At 47.7% G+C, this 21,446-nt stretch overlaps 1 protein-coding gene across 6 annotated transcripts in view; it reads right to left on the bottom strand.

Moving 5' to 3' along the window:
- The window catches only part of LOC139754241 (uncharacterized), a 310,706-nt gene that overhangs the window by 262,192 nt on the left and 27,068 nt on the right, over window positions 1-21,446 (bottom strand). For all 6 annotated transcript variants that reach the window (XM_071671559.1, XM_071671563.1, XM_071671560.1 and 3 more), the window contains exon 2: window positions 5,363-5,656. In XM_071671559.1, coding sequence (XP_071527660.1) covers window positions 5,363-5,656 — 294 coding nt within the window. The remainder of the gene's footprint in view (window positions 1-5,362; window positions 5,657-21,446) is intronic.

Genomic DNA, 21,446 nt, shown 5'->3' with positions numbered 1-21,446 from the left:
CACTGGTGACCAGTCGACAACCTTCACTTAAATCGGACGGGTCGCATTCTGTTTCTATGCTCGTCTCTGGGAGATACTGGTTGACTGGATGGTTATTCGGACTTCAGGTCTATCAACTACCAGGAGTGATTAAGGCCGTCAACGTCAAGTTATCACTATAGACCGAAATAAACGTCAAGGCCTTCTGCAGATACTCAACACTCATTCTGTAACCCATACGTGTACTCACTAAGTGTATGGTCCTCGAGTGATGATGGGCCTCGGCTCCCCGGACACATCAACCTACCGTCTCTGAATTTCTCCCACGTCTTCAGTCAACCATCTACTCACATTTCTCTGCCGCGGGGCCAATAATGGATGTCACTCCGGATTTTACTCCCAAGAAGTACCTTGGGTACAAGTATTTGTTCCTGACGCATTTAGTGATTTTATGTTCAAATATTACTGACTTAAGTGTCAATTTCACTTTCCAAGTTTTGCCTTCTCTGGGGAGAGAGAGAGAGAGTTGAGGCGACTGGGGAGAAATGGAACTCGTTTCTTTCGTCTATATACGGTTCCAGTTGTTGTCTATCTGATCATTTCCTTTTTTCTTCTCGGGGGGAGGTAGGTAAGTGGGCGGGTGGGGGAGGTGTGAAGAGATTGTATATCGTGATCCACACTTGACGAATGCTCTTGCCCAGTGTGAGAGGCTGTGGTACAGCGACCGACTGCAGAAGATAAACAGTTTATCATGACCGCATATTTTGTCTACTGCCTCCAAGTCCTTGGGAAGTGGTGTTCAAGAACATTGGTACGCTATTTCCAGCATTTTCTTCTTTTCTTTTTTGGAAAGGGAGTCTAATATTTGGTCAATATCAGTGCCATCCACTCTTGGTGTTCTTTATAATGTTTCATTATTCTATTATCAAACATCAAACCCTAAACTTACTTTACTTCTACCCTATAATGCCTTCAGAGTTCATCTACCCCCCCACAGCTGGGTTTGGGACATTACTTCACCGTACCTTACTTACACCTTACGATGGTTTAGGAGGTCTTCTACCTCCACAGCTAGGCCTGGGACCTTACCTTACCTTACGTATACCTTACGATGGTTTGGGAGGTCTTCTACTCCCACAGCTGGGTCTGGGACCTTTTACCTTACCTTACGCATACCTTACAATGGTCTCTGCAATGGTCTCTGAGGTCTTCTATGTACATCGCATCTTTTCATTTCTGTGGTAATGTTTTACAAGCGTCTTCCATGCCTGTCGTGCCAATAAGGGATCTATCTATCGACTCTAAGATTCCCAGGATCCTTCAGGTGTAAGTTATGAACCTATGATACACCCTTCCCGCCTGTGGTCCTAGGAGTATATCCTCAATCATTTCAGTCTTACTCATTGGTTCGAATCCCTTATCGCGTCGATACGGGGCCATGAAAAGGAAATCTTTGCTCGCGATCAACTCCTTGCAGCAGTTGCTCCACAGATATCAATAAAGGCAGTGGCTAAAAATGACGCTTATAATGCCGACTGATGGGCACGGATGAGCCGAGCGTTATATTGCCGACTAATTTCGTGTATTTCGTTTCTTTTTTTTTTTATTTTAAATCGCATTAACTTTCCCTATGGAAAGTTGATGAAGATAGGTATCATTGCAAGTTTTCAATCTGGTCGTCCGGCCTAAAAGATTGACCTCAGCACGCAGCCGGGGAGAGAGAGAGAGAGAGAGAGAGAGAGAGAGAGAGAGAGAGAGAGAGAGAGAGAGAGAGAGAGAGGTAGGGAGGGAGGGAGGGAGACAGAGAGAGAGAGAGAGAGAGAGAGAGAGAGAGAGAGAGAGAGAGAGAGAGAGAGAGAGAGAGAGAGAGAGTGCGTATGTGTCTGTTCGTTATAATATCATTGCCCGTCTTGTTGCGTCACCCACTGATAATGTGAATGAGGGTACGTAACGCTGCGGATATCGCAAGCCAAAAATTTGCGACACGACGCTTGCGAGAAGCCGAGTTTAACACCGGTAATAATGCACTACAATTACGTCGCTCCTTTATTTGTGACGATAAAATCATCTTTTCTTTTTCCCCATCCAGCTGACATACTGCAGTAAACCATCATAATTCTCTCTCTCTCTCTCTCTCTCTCTCTCTCTCTCTCTCTCTCTCTCTCTCTCTCTCTCATGGAGAGAGAGCAGGACTGTCTACAGAACATAACAGGTACACCATCTTTACTCTGTAAGAGAGATAAGTGCTCCATCGCGTGATTATTCTCAATAATACTCCAAAGACCTTCTTTCTTTTTCTTTTTTTTTTACGAAATCTTAACATCAGGGAGCTAAAATTACCTCCTCCACGAACCACAGTCCTTGATGGGACTTCACAAATGTAGTTACAGGGGTAAGTGTCAGACTTAGGTCATCACCACAGCTGTGGACAATACATCGATCATCATCATATTCGTACAAGGGATGAACTTCATGTACGATTCACACAAAAGTTTTTGAGTATAAACAATGAATTTTAAATAATAAAACCTCCCCAAAAATTAAAACTAAAAATGAAATATCGAGTCATTTGATTCAATTTAATTATATAAAACCTAAAGAAAATATCTAAAACTAAAAAACAAAAAAAAATCGAGTCATTTGAATATTAATCATATAAAGCCTGGAAAAATGAAAGCTAAAAAACTAAAAAATCGAGTCATTTAAATATTGATCTAATCATATAATGCCTGAAAAATTTAAAACTAAAATAAAAAAAATCGAGTCATTTGAATATTGATTTAATCATATAAAGCCTGAAAAATTAAAACTAAAATAAAAAATCGAGTCATTTGAATAGATTAAATCATATAAAGCCTGAAAAAAATTAAAATCAAAAACAAAAAAAATTGAGTCATTTAAATATTCATTTAATAATATAAAAGCCTAAAAAGAGATTTAAAGCCAAAAAGAAAAAAAGACGAGTCATTTGAATATTAATTTAATTTGCGATGTAAAATAATAAAAATAATGTGAATATGCAAAAATGAAATCGTAAAAGTGTCTGGTCTCTGTACACTGAGAATGCTGGTGACGTTTGGCAACCAAGTATCTTAAAACTAATTATCTAGAACAAAAAAACAAAAAAAGAAAAGGAAAAAATGCCACTCGGTAATATCTTCACGATCTTCGTGCTGATATTTGGCGAAATCAGAGGATACGAAGCTGAACAAACTCTTTTAAAATGATGACATATAATAACAGTGTTATAACTTATGCCTCTGATGCTTTGGGTTGGGTAAATTCCTGGGAAATATATACATATATATATATATATATATATATATATATATATATATATATATATATATATATATATATATATATGTTTATATGGCCACTTGGCAATCGCCAGCGAGCTATTAAACCTAACAACTCACCTTGCCCATCTCGGGAAATTCACACGCGCGCACAACAAAAAACGCGGAATATTTAAGGTATACTAAAAGTAAATGCATCTCTTTACACGACCGACTGAAATTTCTTGGTAAGATAAAGTAATACGTCGGAGCCAATATTCGTTCGTTTAAAGACATTTTTATTGCCTTATTCAAAGCAGCGGTCCGATTTCACACACTATTTTCTCTGGACGCATTATGATAGAAAACGGAGTGTGGATGCATAAGAAACTTGAATGTTTACAAAGAACGCAAAAAAAAAAAAATGTTTTATTCATTTTACTGGATATTTAAAGGTGAGAATCTCTGGCTTCTAGCTATGGTTAGCGAGGGAGGCGTTTATCTCCTAGTAATATATATATATATATATATATATATATATATATATATATATATATATATATATATATATATATATATATATATATTTTTTTTTTTTTTTTTTTTTTCTTTCATAACCATTTCCCGCGTTAGCGAAGTAGCGTTAAGAAGAGAGGACTGGGCCTCTGAGGGAATATCCTCACCTGGCCCCCTTCCCTGCTCCTTCTTTTGGAAAAAAAAGAAAAAAAAACGAAAAAAAAACGAGAGGGAGGATTTCCAGCCCCCCGCTCCCTCCCCTTTTAGTCGCCTTCTACGACACTGAAGAACTCCTAACCCCAAAGAAGTCCATCATTCCCCTGTTACTGAAAGCAGCGCAGCCACTGAGCTGGAAGACCCTGGAAAATGGGGACCTGGAGTAACACCCACAGACACTTTCAAGAGAGGTGTCCTTCGGGCCACTGTGAATTCAAATACATCTAACTTTGCACCACTATTTTTCGCCTCAAGATAATAGATACTTCGGGGCGTAAACAATTTAAAAAAATCTACTTCCAGAACGAAAGCAGAAAATGAAATGGATGAATGCTACATTAGAAAAATAAAAAAAATGGGAAGGTACATTTTAGTTATGCAACCATCGCTATAGCGCTATCGCGATCTTTCGTCTCGTACATTATAGATGGCTATTAATCACTAGAACGTCCTGGGCGTAAATTCAATTCAACATGCGATGGCCAAGTACAATTTTTCACTCATTTGAATTCGTATACATGGCGCGAAATGGACGACTCATACGCTCGGATCTAGTACGGATTAATCTATTATTACACACCTGCATTCCCACGTCAATCCAACTTTTCATATATAGATATATATATGCTTTCTTAATCTTTATCAACAAATGCGTCTTTATTACCTCTAGGAGTTGCCAGATACATCCTGCTGACTGAATGGCCCTACTCCCGGGGACGCTCAAGTCCGCCACCTGGAAACAGCCACTCGCTAAGATCCCATTAATATCTATATGTTTATCTATTTGCCCTGATCCTTTAAGCATTCATATCATGGACGTCTCCATGACGGTGCAGTGCACCGTCATTAAGGGCCGTGTCGTCTGCGCCGAGCGTCGCGGGGCGCAACGGTTGCCGGCGACTCCCGCCACCAACCGCGCAGCCCTTACGTCACCTGACAAGGCCCGACAATCGCATGCAATATTCATTAGGCGACCACAATAGCCAGTATATCATGGACGATATTGACGAGTCACACTTATAACACTCTCTATCGCCCACACTATCTAAAGATGTGCTTAACATTACTCACAAGTGAACGTTTTGAAATACCGGACGGCCGAAGAATTAAAAAAAAAATGCAAAAAAAAAAATCATCATTATTTAAGGATGATGAGGATGATTTTGCGTGTGTGTGTGTGTGTGTGTGTGTGTGTGTGTGTGTAGGAGAAAATACCTCAAGGCCAGAGTATATATGTTTATATGACGATCCCACGCCCCCAGCAGAACCTTCCGCGCCCGATGGGTCGCGATCCCAACCCCAACCAGAGAAAAAAAAGCAAAGAAAAAAAAAGTATAAGATTAACGACAATCCAATAAAGCTTGCGCACGTACCTCCCTCTTCATCTTGGCCTGCAGGAGGGTGTGGAGGCGGTCGTAGAGGTTATGTCCATTATTATTATTATTGTTATTATTATTTGGGGAGCCTGGCGGAGGCGGGGAGGAGCTGAGAACATTCTCTCTGGCGTGGCTGAAGAGCGAAGCGGCCGACACCTGCTGCCGGAGCTTCGCCAGGATGTCCTCGCCCTCGGGAACGCCTCCGCCGGGTTTGAGCGGGCTGTCCCGTCCGGCCATCATCCCCAGACTGTCCTCCTGTTCCATGTCAGACACTCGTTCTTCGGTACCAGACTGTAACGAGAAGAAAGCACGATCATTAGAAGTTATAAACCACGAAAAAAAAGTCACACACACACACACACACCAGAACTACTAAACAATATTCCTAAAACTGTTAAAACTTTCTTACTATATATATATATATATATATATATATATATATATATATATATATATATATATATATATATATATATATACCTGTGTAGGTATGTATATTTGCGTGTGTGGACGTATGTATATACATGTGTATGGGGGTGGGTTGGGCCATTTCTTTCGTCTGTTTCCTTGCGCTACCTCGCAAACGCGGAAGACAGCGACAAAGCAAAAAAAAAAAAAAAAAAAAATATATATATATATATATATATATATATATATATATATATATATATATATATATATATATATATAAAGTCAAATCAACAGTATTCGAAAAAAAATGAACTAAAGTTTATAAATTTCTTTGTTGTTTGATAGTGTTGCCAACTAGCAGGCAAGAAGGGGAACGTTTACATATGTCACTATTAAGCATATTTATTATCGGCTTTTAGAGTTACTGCTCACTATAAACAGTGTAATATATTATCTATAATGGAGTTCAATTTTCTTCATATTTGAGTCTTCCCTAACAATGCCTTCGAAGGAGTAATGTGACAAGTGGCAGACGCATCGAGATTGATAATTCGAGGATAAATATATATATATATATATACAAAAAGAAAAAAAAAAAAAAGAAAAGATCTGACGCTCGTAATTTATGAGGTGGTGTGAGTCAGCTGTGAGGATCAGTGGGGGTCACACCACAAGCTAAAATGACACAGGTACCTTTTCTTACCCCGACGGACTGGCTCCGAAAGCAATAGGGAGGTTAATCATGAATTATCATTATATAAATTGTGCTTAACCTTTCCAGGACGGCTGGCTATGCTCTTCGGCGTGATGGTAGGAGCCTTGTGTATTGATGGGACTGTTGTCTTTTGACCTGACACACTCACAGGTCAGGTCAAAGGTCATGGTATCATACCCAAAAGGTTGGACCATAGTGGTCCAAGGTTCGAACCGTTGTGATCGAGGAGAGGGAAAGGGGAACGCCACCCATGAAGCCATCCACGCCATCGCACACCGTCCTGTCTCCTGTCTCACCACCGCGGTGCCTGGGGTGAGGGGCACCTGTCCACCGTCCACGCCGTCCCAAACCGGCCAGTCTCCTGTCTCACAGCTTGCGTGCTTGGGGGTAAGGGTCCCTGTCCACCGTCCACGCCATCCCACGCCGCTCTGTCTCCTGTCTCACACCAGAGCGGTGCCTGGGGTGAGGATCCCTGTCTACCGTCCACGCCACCTCACACCGTCCTGTCTCCTGTCTCCAGCCGGGATGGTATTTTATCTTCAATATCTATCTGGCATGCCCGTCCCTCCCCTGACCCCCAGCCTCCCCGGGAGCCACGAGGGCTCCTCCTCCGTCAGCCCTGGTCTGCCTGCTGGCCCTAGTCTTCTGCCTTGGCCCTATAGCCCTTGTGGTCCGAGCGGACACAGCCGATAACGGCGCGACACGGCGGTACAGCCCCAGAGCTTCGCAGGACTGCATCAGCAGCCATGTTGTACCATTCATTTGGTCACGAACTTTACGGACGGAGGCAGACAGGAACCGGCCTTACGGACTGGGTGGGCAAGGGCCAGGGAGGGTTAGACCCCTTCTCCTCTCGCCCACCTCCGTGTCACTGACTCGCCCACATGATAAATATAAACAAAATTCATTAATGGTGGTGCTATGTGGTGCGGCCAGGAGAGCATGCAGGCGGTCACACATTCCCCCCCCCCCCCAACTTTATCACTCTGACAACGGCCCACAACTAGTCCACTGTCCCAGACGCAATGACATGACGCCCTCAATAACCCCCATACCTCACCTGACCAACGCACACAGACACACTCTCTCGCCTCCGCTGATTTCGCCCAAGATTTCGCCCTAGACAACCCAAGGAGGATCAACAGAGCCATCAAACTTAAGAGGAGTCTCATTCTAAGGGCTGCCGAGTTCCTCAGCGAACGTCGTCGGGTTGTCCACTTCCGAGAAGCCATTTCCATCTCCTGGTTCCTCACCTGTGGCGTCCCACAGGGCAGGTAGATGGGTCCCCTTGTGCTTCCTCATTCCAGTCCACCAAGCCTCTCAGTCTCACTCTAGACGGTAAACTAAGCTGGGAGGAAGACGCCAATACCATCATCCACTCCTCCAGCTAACGCCTCTACATCCTCCGTCGACTCCAAACATTCTGACTCCCTCTTCGTGAACACAAGAACATCTACACAACTTTCACTCCTCCCAGACTAGCCTATTCCTCTCCTCCCTCACCTGGTCTTCCTCCCTATCCACTACACACCAGCGGCAACGAGAAGAGGTGCAGAAAAGGGCGTGTATGATCCTCCGACACCATCTATCAAGAGGCGCTGAATGATCCAGGGCAAAAGATTAGACCATCATAAGCAAGCGTCGTCCCGTCGCAACTCAAGGGTTGTTCCGTCGTAACTCGAGGGTCAATCCTGTCGTAACTCAGGGGTCAATCCTGTCGTAACTCAGGGGTCAATCCTGTCGTAACTCAGGGGTCAATCCTGTCGTAATTCAGGGGTCAATCCTATATATATATATATATATATATATATATATATATATATATATATATATATATATATATATTATCCCTGGGGATAGGGGATTAAGAATGCTTCCCACGTATTCCCTGCGTGTCGTAGAAGGCGACTAAAAGGGGAGGGTGGGGGGCTGGAAATCCTCCCCTCTCGGTTTTTTTTTTTTTTTTTTTTTTTTCAATTTTCCAAAAGAAGGAACAGAGAATTGGGCCAGGTGAGGGTATTCCCTCAAAGGCCCAGTCCTCTGTTCTTAACGCTACCTCGCTAATGCGGGAAATGGCGAATAGTTTGAAAGAAAAAGAAAAATATATATATATATATATATATATATAAGGATTGGGATAAGTATCATCAAGAGAGTAGTGTAGTAACAGCTGTATACATACGATACATGTAAAGAGAAAATGATTAATCATACAACCCGCCCACACCGGCTGTCATCCCGCCCACATCATCAATCAACCACCCCCCCTAAACCCTCCACACCACCCATAAACCACCTACCCCACCCACTGAGCAGCCGCCCATCCTACCCGCCCACCCTCACCAACCGCCCAACCATCCGTCCACCCTCCCTAACAACCAGCCGCCCACCCCACCCACTAAACCATACGTCCACCCTCACCAGCCGCCCAGCGGAGGAAGCGCGTGGGGGCTGGGTTCTTGGAAAATGATATCACGAGGAGCCCGCCATTAAACACAGACCTCGTAAATCTAATAATACGATTTAATGGGCTATAAAGTTATGATCGAGCAGCTGGAGACCACGGGTGGAGGGCCTGGCACCAGGGTGTGGCACTGGTACTAGGGGAGAGGTGCTGGGGTGTGGCACTGGTACTAGGGGAGGAAGTGGCACAAGGGTGTGGCACTGGCACTAGAGAGGAGGTGCTGGGGTGTGGCACTGGCACTAGAGAGGAGGTGCTGGGGTGTGGCACTGGTACTAGAGAGGTGCTGCGGTGTGGCACTGGTTCTAGGGAGGAGGAAGTGGCACCAGGGTCTGGCACTGGTTCTAGGGAGGAGGAAGTGGCACCAGGGTCTGGCACTGGTTCTAGGGAGGAGGAAGTGGCACTAGGGTGTGGCACTAGTACTAAGGTGGGGGAGGTCCTAGGGTGTGGCACTGGCACTAGAGGAGAAAGCACTGGGATGTGGCTGTTGTACAACGGGGAGGCGCTGGAATTGGTCGTAAGGTGTAGGAACTGGTACAAGGATGTGGCACTGGCACTGGAGAGAGAGAGAGAGAGAGAGAGAGAGAGAGAGAGAGAGAGAGAGAGAGAGAGAGAGAGAGAGAGAGAGAGAGAGACATACAGACAGACAGAGAATCTTATGTACATTTCCGTTCATATTTGCGGGGGGCCCACGCGGAAAACACTTTCGTGCCCACCTTGCATGAACGCAACATGTCGAAGACGTGTTTCGCGCACGAGTGCCTGACCCCCCCCCCCCACTCACCCTCACCACCCCCCTCTCCCCAGTGTCGCACCGGTTATCTTAACTACTCATTTACGAGAGTCCGCGACGCCTCGCTATCTTAATGGTCCGAAGATAACAGTATGATGTACCCGACCTCTGCACTGAGGGTGAGGGATCGCCTGGCTGGGGTGCTGGAGGGAGGGAGGGAGGGAGGGAGGGAGGGAGGAATGATGATGATCCGAGAGGCAAAAGACAGTGAGATGGAAAAGAAGACCTCAGCTGCCTCCCTCTCCTCTCTCCCCCCACACAGCAAGCGGGGCAACAGACCACAGAAGAAACAGAAATCTGGAACAGCAGTCCTATGAGAGAGAGGAGTGTGGAGGGTATGGGGCATAATGGGGATGGAACAGGCAGTGATGGGGTAACATGGGGGAAGGGAGGGAGGGGAAAGGAGATGTTACCACCCAGGAGGAGGTACAACAGTTGGGTACAGCAGCAGGGGGAGAGGGAGTGGGGTAATACTAGGAAGAGGTAGAAGGTATACGAGGGGATACGAGCGCAGACGACCGGAGGAGGGGTAGCTCAGCTGCGGACACGGGGTATTTAGCCGGAGGTACCAGCAGACACAGTCGAGGGGAGGGCGGAGGGCGGCGGAAGAGGAGGTTAGCTGGACCATCACAGTCCCTCCTCCTCCCTGCCTCTCACTCAATCTCCCTCCCTCTCACTCCCTAAACATCTCACTCCTCCTCCTCCCTGCCTTTCACTCAATCTCCCTCCCTAAACATCTCACTCCTCCTCCTCCCTGCCTCCCACTCAATCTCCCTCCCTCTCACTCCCTAAACATCTCACTCCTCCTCCCTGCCTTTCACTCAATCTCCCTCCCCCTCACTCCCTAAACATCTCACTCCTCCTCCTCCCTGCCTCCCACTCAATCTCCCTCCCCCTCACTCCCTAAACATCTCACTCCTCCTCCTCCCTGCCTCTCACTCAATCTCCCTCCCTCTCACTCCCTAAGATGGACGTCAGTGTGACCCAGCCCGACGTCCTGTGGGATCTGTCGCTTGTCCCGTCGCCTTCCGAGAGGACCCCGGAGAGGGACACGGTCGTACCCGACCAGCCTTCCCCTCCGACCGACGGAACGACCAACTGACAGACGGACGGACGGATCCCGCCCAGCCTTCCCTCCGACCGACGGAACGACCAACTGACAGACGGATGGACCCACCTAGGCTTCCTTCCGACAGACGGAATGACCAACTGACGGACGGACGGACCCGCCGCGCTCGGCGCTCCGCCAGCACAAGAGCTACCGTAGAGCCGGGTCTTAACCTGGGTTTAATGAGCGTGTGGCTCGAAGTCTTCCTCCCAAACCTCACTTGGTGCCTCACCCATCCCTCGCCCCCTCAGGACGCGGAGGACTATGTGGTCGCTCCTTCAAGACGTGGAGGACTATGTGGTCGTTCCTTCAGGACGTGGAGAACTATGTGGTCGTTCCTTCAGGACTTGGAGGACTATGTGGTCGCTCCTTAAGGACCTACAGGACTATATGGTCGCTCCTTCAGGACATGGAGGACTATGTGATCGCCCCTTCAGGGCGCGGAGGACTATGTGACCGCCCCTTCAGGACGTGGAGGACTATATGTTAACTCCAGGACATGGAAGGACCATGCCAACCCCTGAATTTCACCACGGGTGGCCCGATTCACCTGACCCCCTGCAGGTCTATGTTTCAATAGCCCCGATACAACGTTTCACACAGCACTGAAAGTTTCTTCCATCCCCACTTCAAAAAAATCTAATTCTCTCTCTCTCTCTCTCTCTCTCTCTCTCTCTCTCTCTCTCTCTCTCTCTCTCTCAGCACGGGAAAACTTTCACACACACACAGCTTTGAGGGGTTATCAATTTCTCGAACCCAGCTATCACAGCTAAAAACCCGTCTTCTTTAACGGGAAAAATATTTTTCATAAACGGAACTTCCATTATGGCTACAAACGACTACCGTGGTATTCGCAGAGTACACAGTATATATATAATTGCGCGCCTTCCCCAGCTTTCACCGGCAACCAGCCACCCCTCCTTATCTTCAGTGGACCCAGGTGCCTGTATTCTCCACAGTTATCACTTATTATTTGCGAGGGGGGGAGGGAAAAAAAATTCCTGTGTGGTACAGAGTAAACAGTTAGGCGTTCCTAATGTACCAAATTTCAATCCCAACGATTTGGGACCTTATATGACGTCACCTCTCTCCGCCGTCTCTTGTAATTGGCGAAGGAAGGGATGACATTGCAGCGTGTGATTGGTGGAAAAAAGGGTGACGTCAGGGTGTGGGCGGGGCTAGGCAGGGGCTTAGCGAGCGCGCTAGGGGGTGACCCGACACTTAACCCCTAGTGGGGGGTTGACAAGCGCAGGGAGGGGGGCATTATGCCAGCTACACACACATACACACACACTCTCTCATTCATACACACAAGCGTACATAATGTGCGCTTACTTCGAATCCTTGGCCCGGCGTCATTCCTTTCCAATTACCGGAGAAAAATATTACTTTTTTACACACAGACGCGTAAACCGTCATACTTAACATTCCTTCAGAAACCGACTTTAAATTACACCCTCGTACCATACGTACTGCATATGATTGCCAGGACGTCCCGGCGGTCATCACCGAATACCTGGGACCAACCGTATATTTAGCATAAAGTGATAATAAAATACACTGGTGTATGCGATCATCGTCCGACTGGTGAAGTCCATCGGACATTAATTTCATTCAAGTGTCACAAAGCCCGCGCCTGGCGCACCGCTCCGCTCTGCCAGACGTAGAATGATCCCTGCCGCGCTACCTTCTCCCACCTTCAGGATACATGTAACTCATACCTCTAGATTTTATACTTTTTAATATGTATACTGTAAGCATGAGTATACTTAGTTATTATCATGATATTAAAGAGAATAAGATTAAATATACGATAGTCTTCCCAATGGTTGGCAACACGATTCACGCCATGACCCCTCCGCCAGACCAACAGACGCTGCTTCCTTAGGAGCGGAAATCCCTCCTAAGTCAGGATAATTTACCACCTTACGTACACGGAGGCTTGCGACGGCTTTGCTTCGACGCCTCTAACTGGTTATTTCCATAACGAGGCGAACCATCCAACAGGTGATTGCGATTTGTGAGTTATTAGTGCATCAAGAGAAAAATCTAATTTACACAATTTCGACAAATGTTCAATTACGTCGTGAAAATGGAATCTGGCAATAATGGATAAAACTCTGGGACGTTTGAGTACTCAAGAATAGAGTGGATACTGCATCTCTCTCTCTCTCTCTCTCTCTCTCTCTCTCTCTCTGGTAAATTTACCAACATTCTTTGTCGGATTGTGACGTACGGGTCAATATACCTATCATACAGCGCGTATCAAAATATTTACTGTAAGGGACATTGCAGTGTAGTGACCAATCTATGTATTAGCCAGTCACCAATCCATTTAACAGTACCACACAACTTAGTGACCCGTGTACTTCTGGGCACACTGTACATCAATCAATTAAGTGTACAAACGTGTAGTAAAACCTTCATGTGTTAGATAATCTAGTCTCCAATCCATGTTACTAGGTAAGGTAATCACCAATCAATATATCAAGTTAATCACCAATCCATGTTCTAGATAATCCAATTACCAATACATGTTCTAGATAAGGTAATCACCAATTCATGTACTAGATGAGGTAATCTCCGATCCACGTACTAGATAAGGTAATCACCAATCCATGTTCACGTTCTAGATATCTTCATCCCCAATCCACGTACTAGATAAGGTAATCACCAATCCATGTTCACGTTCTAGATATTTTCATCCCCAATCCACGTACTAGATAAGGTAATCACCAATCCATGTTCACGTTCTAGATATCTTCATCCCCAATCCACGTACTAGATAAGGTAATCACCAATCCATGTTCACGTTCTAGATATCTTCATCCCCAATCCACGTACTAGATAAGGTAATCACCAATTCATGTACTATAAGTCGTACTAATTTCATGAATCAGAATAGGCAGTCACCAATTTCTGTAATAAGCAATGCAACAAAATAGGCACAAACCCGGACTTTAAGAAATTGGTAAAGAGAAAAATTGTGTTCCTAAGTTGAATGTAATTCTCCCACCACAACCCCCCTAAATCCTTTTAAAAGGTAATTCTCCCCAACCCAACTCCCCTTCGAAGGTAATTCTACCCTATTCAACACCTCCCCCCCTTTTCGAAGGTAATTCTCCCCTATCCATCACCCTCCCCCCCCTCTTCGAAGGTAATTTCCCAGTCCAACCCCTTCGAAGGTAAATCCCAGCTACCAAACCCCTTTCAAAGGTAATTATCCCCTACTAAACACCCCCTCCCTTCCTTACCCCTTCGAAGGTAATTCTCCCCACCCATCCGCCTGTCCGAAGGTAATTCACAACCACCGCTGACACACACAGTCTCTCTGTTTAACCAAAGCCCGCGCGCCTCATGCGAAGAGAACCTCCCACGACACGAAAGCTGACACACCTCCCCCTCCCCCCCCCCCTGGGCCACATTCCAGGCCAATTCCGAGCGGACTACAATTGCATCATTACCCCCCATTACCGGCCGGAGGGGGAGGGGGAGGAGAGTGGGGAGAAGAGGTGAGGGGAAAGGGGAGGGGGGGGAATTAAACATACAGGGAGCAGCCTTATCGTATGGTGGTTTAACATGAATGGCGTGTGTGTGTGTGTGTGTGTGGAGAGAGAGAGAGAGAGAGAGAGAGAGAGAGAGAGAGAGAGAGAGAGAGAGAGAGAGAGAGAGAGAGAGAGAGAGTAAATTTTGTGTGTTAAAGGGAGAGGTTTACAACCCGTCTTGCCCCGTCTTTTAACCTTGTTATATATGCCATGTCTGTACCTTACGTAAACACACACACATATATATACATGACCCCAGCTTACGCCAGGTGTGTATATGTGTGTGTGTGTGTGTGTGTGTGTGTGTGTGTGTACGACACCAGGCATCATTTCCTTTGGGTTCAACAAACTCCCCCACACCCCCACCCAACGCATCTCTTTCCTCCCCCCAAAACCAAGTTTCGGAAACCATGAACGTACCCACCGGCACAACACCGGTGCCACGACACCCAAGCACAGTGTCACAAGTGAAAACAACCCTGGTGTCACATGACACACACATGTACGCAAGACATACCCACCCCATCAAGGTGGAGAGAGGAAGGAGGGGTGGGAAGGTCTGGATCCACGTACCGCGGGTACGTTCGAAGGTGGTCGAGTATCCCCCTCCACGGCTCCCCCGTTCATGTGGGCGACTTTCTGTCGCTGGTTCGCATCGACCGGGCGCCCCCCTCGGTGATGACATAATCACACACACTCCACTGCCGATCAAGGGACTCCAAACACATCCCGAACAGGGGAAGAGGCGGGGGGGGGGGCGTGAGGGATCTGCCGTTCATGTACCTAGGGGACGCCCCCCCAACCTTGGCCTCCACAGGGTGATGCCCGGTCGAGGAAATGACTCGATATCACCAGACCCCACAGGGGCGTAAATCACGTCTCTCAGCCACGCCTCCTCTTGCCCCTGCCCAACCTTCCTCTCCCCGCCTCACTTTCCTCCCAGCCCATACCTCTCTAACTACCCTCGCCCTGCCTACTCTTACCTACCCCCAACCCCTACCACTACTGAGCGCCACGAAGAAGCAGTCGCACCCCCACGGAAGCAGTCGCATCCATCGCACCCCCCGTAGAAGCTATAGTATCCCGTCACACCCCGGAGTGGCTGTCGCATCCCACTGTACCCCACAGAAGCTGTCGCAGCCACTGCAATCCCACGTAAAAGCTGTCGCACCCTCAATAAAGCTGTCGCATCCTCCATAGAAGCTGTCGCACCCCTGTCTTTGCTAGTTATGCTGTAAGGGAAGGGTTGGGGAGGTAGTGTCTACGGCCATGCATCACGCCGGATATGGTCGATTACCGACAAATTACCACCACTTGCCACCTTCAGCGACACTTTTACGCAGGCGTTTGTCATCGCTGTATTAGCCCTACTGCCATCAACCGCCTCTCTCTCTCTCTCTCTCTCTCTCTCTCTCTCTCTCTCTCTCTCTCTCTCTCTCTCTGTTGGAGGGCCCTTACTTCTAACGCCGACCTAACGTCATGCTCAGAACACTCTCAACCCAATCCGATCTTTCGTGACTCATTAGAATGAGGCTGACTTCAAACACAGGATTCACAAACTCATTTTTGTGACAGTGGTGAGTCGAACCTTATCAGAGAGGGTCGATGGTACTACCATTGTGTTTCAGAAGGGACGCAAGAATATGACATCCTCCTGCAGGCGATATAATATTCTGTTATCACTTATATTGCACAGGGACAGTAGTCTGGATCCCCCCTTCATGGCTGAGTATTGTCGTCATACTCGACCATCTGATGACTTCGAAAGATCACAGGCAATGAGGCTGTGAAGCACTGTAGCCACACTACACCAAAACACAGTGAGTTCCGAAGAGACTGAGTTCCCGTTTTAAAAAAAGTCTCTCTTCTGCCGTATCATCGTCTCTCCTCTTGTATCCCAGCTGTGTGACCACAACATAAACAAGAGACTTTTACAGCTAAGGATCAGCCCTCTGGGTAAACTGACACGCACATAATGCACTCCCCTGATCCTATTTTAGTGTTGTTTTCCTTAAGCGAGGCAGATGTGAGGAGGTCGGGGCGTCTGGGATGAAAGACTCCAGTGGGGTACCTCTGGCCAGAGACAGAGGGAAGGGCGTCTTGGATCCTTGTGGTTAAGAGAATGAGGGAACACCGCCTTGAGGTATATAGGAGTGAAGGACACGTCGAATTGCCTGGGAGTGAAAGAGAATCTATGGTCCCTATGGGCAGGGAGTGAGGAAAGGCGTCAAGGGCGCCTCGAGTTGAGAAGGAAAGGCCCAACTGGTTGCCACGCAGCTCGAGGCATCGAAGACAGCAATGAAGGACGACACCCAAGGGATGGGAAAAAAAATAACTTAAGAAGTCAAACTGGGAAAGAAGGGCGCCCCAGGATGCTAGGGAGAGATGAATGAACGCCACGGTTCATCTGGGAATGACGTGGTGGGCATTCCCAGTTGTCAAGTTAACAGAAAGCACCTTGGGATGGCATGAAGTGAGGGGCCGTTCTGGTTGCCATGGAGTGAGGACTCTGACAAGAGGCCTGGACTGTCAACGATGGCAAGAGACATTGGTTGCTAGTGAAGGAAGACCTGAATATCCTACGTGTCTCAAGAAGGACCTGGACGGGGGCCCAGCGAGGCAGGACCTGGATATCCGGCAGCAAGTCCCAGGAAAAACCTGGATGGAGGGCCCAGCAAGGCAGGTCCTGGGTATCCTGCAGGTCCCAGGAAGAACCTGGACGAGGCCCCAGCGAGGCAGGACCTTCTGCGGTCTGGCGACTCTCTGCTCGGTGATTTAAGGGCCCCATTAGCCAGGCAGAAGGGCACTATCCCACACGGCCCCTACGGGTCACTCTCCCTGGCTAGTCCAGCTTGTGGTCGACCTTCCTGACGCCCCTCCCACAACTCCCGATCAGGAGGATCAATATTGTTTCGACGGGTCGACGCTGACTGAGGCATCACAGCCGCATGCTGACACAATACCTGTGAGAGGCGGCGACGGGCACAATGCTGACCACAACCTCGCCCTCTGGCTCAACCTTAGGAACCTGCCCTCCCTACCGTCACCAGGGTCCTCCTCGCTGCCCTTAGCCTCGACCTCAGGAACCTACCCTCCCTACCGTCACAAGGGTCCTCCTCGCTGCCTTCCTCTACAGGAGTTCCTCAGCGGGACCTACTGTTCCAGACACCGGCTGTCCGTCCATCATGACGACCTGTGAATGACTGGGTTCAGCAGACACCAAGCGACAGCCTTCACCATCCCCGGTCACGACCTAACCCAACACAGGTCTCCAGCAGCCCTGCTACACACCATCTATACCCACTGCAGGTCACCAGCAGCCCTGCTACACAACCATCCTTACCCACGACTGGTCACCAGCAGCTCCTCCAACTCCAGCCTTGGCCAGCAATGGTCACCAGCAGCCCACGCTAACTCTACCCTTAAGACAATGGAAGTCCAGAATGGCGAGAAAAAGAAAGGAGAGGAAGATCGTAACCCCAAATTAGGCCTCGGGTCACATACCGATGAAAAACCAATAAGGGAGAGGGCGTTCCCGCTCCCCCCCATGGGACACCACTGACCCTCCACCACCACCAGCACTGACCACTGATTAATATAAGTCAGGGTTTGAGTTAGTTATAAAACGGTGGACAACGTCGCGCGGTCCGGGCCTGGGACCCACCGTCTGCGGCCGCCCGAGCCTTTTATAGTCGCGCTGCCTAATCTGAGAGGCCTTTCGACGCCACCCCCTGCAACACCCTATCTCCTCCTGCACACACACACACACACACACACACACACACGTCATCTGCTGCAAACTCGACTCAAATTCCACGTGACCGTCGTCCATCCAAAGCCACCTCGGCCCTCTGCATCAAAACCAACTCTCGTGACAAACAACTCAGGGTCTCTTTTTTTTTTTTCTCATCCCAACACAACGATTCCAAGTTGTGCTTTCCAGCGCCATCTGTTCATACCATCGCCAATCGAGCCCATCAAAAAGCCATCAACCTGGAAGGTACGGAGGAATCTCATTCCATGGCTTCCAGACTTCCTCCGCTGGCGTAGTGAGGCTATACACGCTTGCGAGAGGGCCATCACCACCAGCACCACCTTCCAGTTCCTCACCGGTGGCCGACCCACAGGACGCGGTGACAGAACTCCTCGCGTTTCCTCAACCTAATAAGTGATGCCCCTCGAAGACGGCAGCACTGGTACATAAATTTACTTATAGTTATACCCATAACACAACCCTCCAGAACACCCTTAGCGTCACGGACCACGTCACCATCAGCCACACCATGATTCCAGTCATGCACGTCAGCATCGCCTCCAACCACGTCCCATCCCCTCCTGTCTTTCACAAGGACCCCGGCCTCCTCCTTCGGGGTCGTTCAAGCTTCTCGGCTGTCACTCCGAACTAAGCTGGAGGGAACACGTCAGCAGTATCATCAAATCCCTCAGCGACCGTCTATATATTCTCCGTAGACTCGAGACACTTGGACTCCCTTCCTCCCGAACTCAAGAACATCTTACACAACTTTCACTTCTCTCTAACTCGCCTTTGCCTCACCACTTGCTTCCCCTCCCTAAACACAACACGGGGCAAATGGAAAAGGTGCAAAAAAAAAAAAAAAAGGTGTGTAAGATCATTCTCGGCCTCTCTTACGCAATCTACCAAAGAGGCATTCAACACACTGGTCCTCCTGACTCTCGCCAACCATCACCTGAACCTCAATCAACCGTTCGGGAAGAAGTTACTCTACACACCATCCCCGCCACCGTCGCCTCCTAGCGGCATACGTCCCTCGTCCCCCGAGTTGCAGTTCGGCACCACAATCACACCGAGCTCATCCATGCCTTGCACAGACCGCTTCAAGAACAGCTCCAGCCCAACCAAGGTGTACATCGTCAGCGGCCGGTAAGACCTCGTGCAGTCAGTGCATTGACAGTAAGGGAAGAGCCAGGGCTTGAGAACAACAGAGCAGGCATGGCTTGACCAGCTTGACAGTTATAGTGTAGGTGTACTTGACAGCTGTAATGTAGGAAGGGCTTGTTGACATCAAACAGCCGAGGAGAGTCCGTAGGGCCTGACAGCAGTAATAGTGGAGGAAAAGCTTGACAGGGTATGACAGCAGTGTTGTAAGTGAGGCTTGACAGCATGAGACAGGATATGACAGCAGTGTTGTAAGTGAGGCTTGACAGCAGTAGGCAGGGATTGACAGCAGTGCTGTAAGTGAGGCTTGACAGCAGTGCTTAAAGTGAGGCTTGACAGCAGTATTGTAAGTGAGGCTTGACAGCAGTAGGCAGGACTTGACAGCAGTAGGCAGGACTTGACAGCAGTAGGCAGGGCTTGACAGCAGTACAGTGCGGGCTTCAGGAAGTCATTACATTAACCACCTAAATAAGGCTGATAACAGAAGGGAGGACGAAGGTAAATGGCAACACCTCACGAACGCCCGGCGCCAAGTAAGGTCATAACCCAAGCCATTAATGTAGATTTTCGCCCATAAAACATAACGAATTTATATTTTTCCTTAAGGTCGGAAAACCCTTGGGTCGTAAATGATGGACGGCACTTGTGTACTTTACCCTGGGGTAAATTAGACTCAAGATATTTCCAATAAAGTTAATTAGTGAATTCGTACGTGAGTAATGTACGAGATGTAATTTTGAAAGTAATAAAGTCAAGGTATTACCAACCATAACATTGGTGCTTCACGCCACTGAATTTTGCCGAAAATCCTAGTGTCTCTTTACCTGATATAAAGTCCTTAGACCTACGTAAGTAAGGTCATACATGTATATGTATGTATGTATGTATGTATGTGTGTGTGTGTGTGTAAAAAGCTCCATAGTTTAGCCTCATATATATATATATATATATATATATATATATATATATATATATATATATATATATATGGCTAAACTATGGAGCTCCTTACCTTCTCGTCTTCATCAACAGCTTCAACCTGACCCACTTTTAAAAAGGAAGATTTTAAAACTCCCTCCAAAAATTACCTTTATCATACACTGCTACTCTCTACTTCTCGTTTCGCTTTAAACAAATACGTCTCAACATAAGGCCTGGCTTCGGTAAAGACCTCCCTGTTGTGTGTGTGTGTGTGTGTGTGTGTGTATGTATGCGGAAGGTGTGGGGTGTGGGTCTGGAACTTCCAGCGGATGAAAACGGGTGACGGGAGTAAGTTGTTTTTTTTTATTTCAAGAAGCAAGGAGAAGGAGGAGAGAGAGAGAGAGAGAGAGAGAGAGAGAGAGAGAGAGAGAGAGAGAGAGAGAGACGAAGTGAGGAAAGGGGTGTGTGGGAGGGGAAGGGAGGGTGCACGGAAACCCCTTAAGTGTGAGCTTACGGCGTGACGCCTCAAGAAGGAGGGAGTGAGTAAGGGGTTGCTACCGCTACACACACACACACACACACACTCCTCCTCCTCCTCCTCCTCCTCCTCCTTCGTCGTCACTCCTGTCGTTGCCGCCCCCGACGTCGAGTCGTCCGAGGTCCTCGTCGTTCAAGTTTACTTTACGGGTCTTGTTTTGCTCCCTGTCGCTGCTAATGTATTTGCTCCTCTCTTACTGGGGTAATTGCCTATATTGGTACATGAAAGGGAGGGAGTTCTGCACTCCCGGAGTCAGGCTCCTTCCTCTTGTAATGAGGTATATTTGTCCACAGTACTGGGGAGGGGAGGTGTAGGCTCGTGGGGCCCAATGAACTGAATTCATCTCTAATTTCACAGAACTTTTTATACTTTTATGTACTAGCAACACTTTAAAAAATTATATTTACGTCACTTGTAAAGTTCAAGCATATTCTCAATGCTTCAAATGTACGTCTTTAATCCTTTTTGTGACACGTTTCTTGCTCAGGGCCTCTGATTCTCCTGTCTTTGCATCTTTCGAAGGTCTGTTCATTCCGTCATTCAGCTGGCTTAGTGACATGGAGGAGGGGATCAAGACACCCCTTACTCTTCTCTCCTCCACGCAGTTCGATACAACTTCCACGTCGCCTTTCTTAAAAGACAGGTACGTCCGTCTCCTTTTTTCCCCCCCA

The sequence above is a fragment of the Panulirus ornatus genome, chromosome 16 (genome assembly GCF_036320965.1).
Source record: "Panulirus ornatus isolate Po-2019 chromosome 16, ASM3632096v1, whole genome shotgun sequence".
In the NCBI taxonomy this organism is placed as follows: Eukaryota; Metazoa; Arthropoda; class Malacostraca; order Decapoda; family Palinuridae; genus Panulirus; species Panulirus ornatus.
The sequence above is the reverse complement of the archived record's forward strand: the minus strand, read 5'-3'. Positions and strand labels throughout refer to the sequence as shown.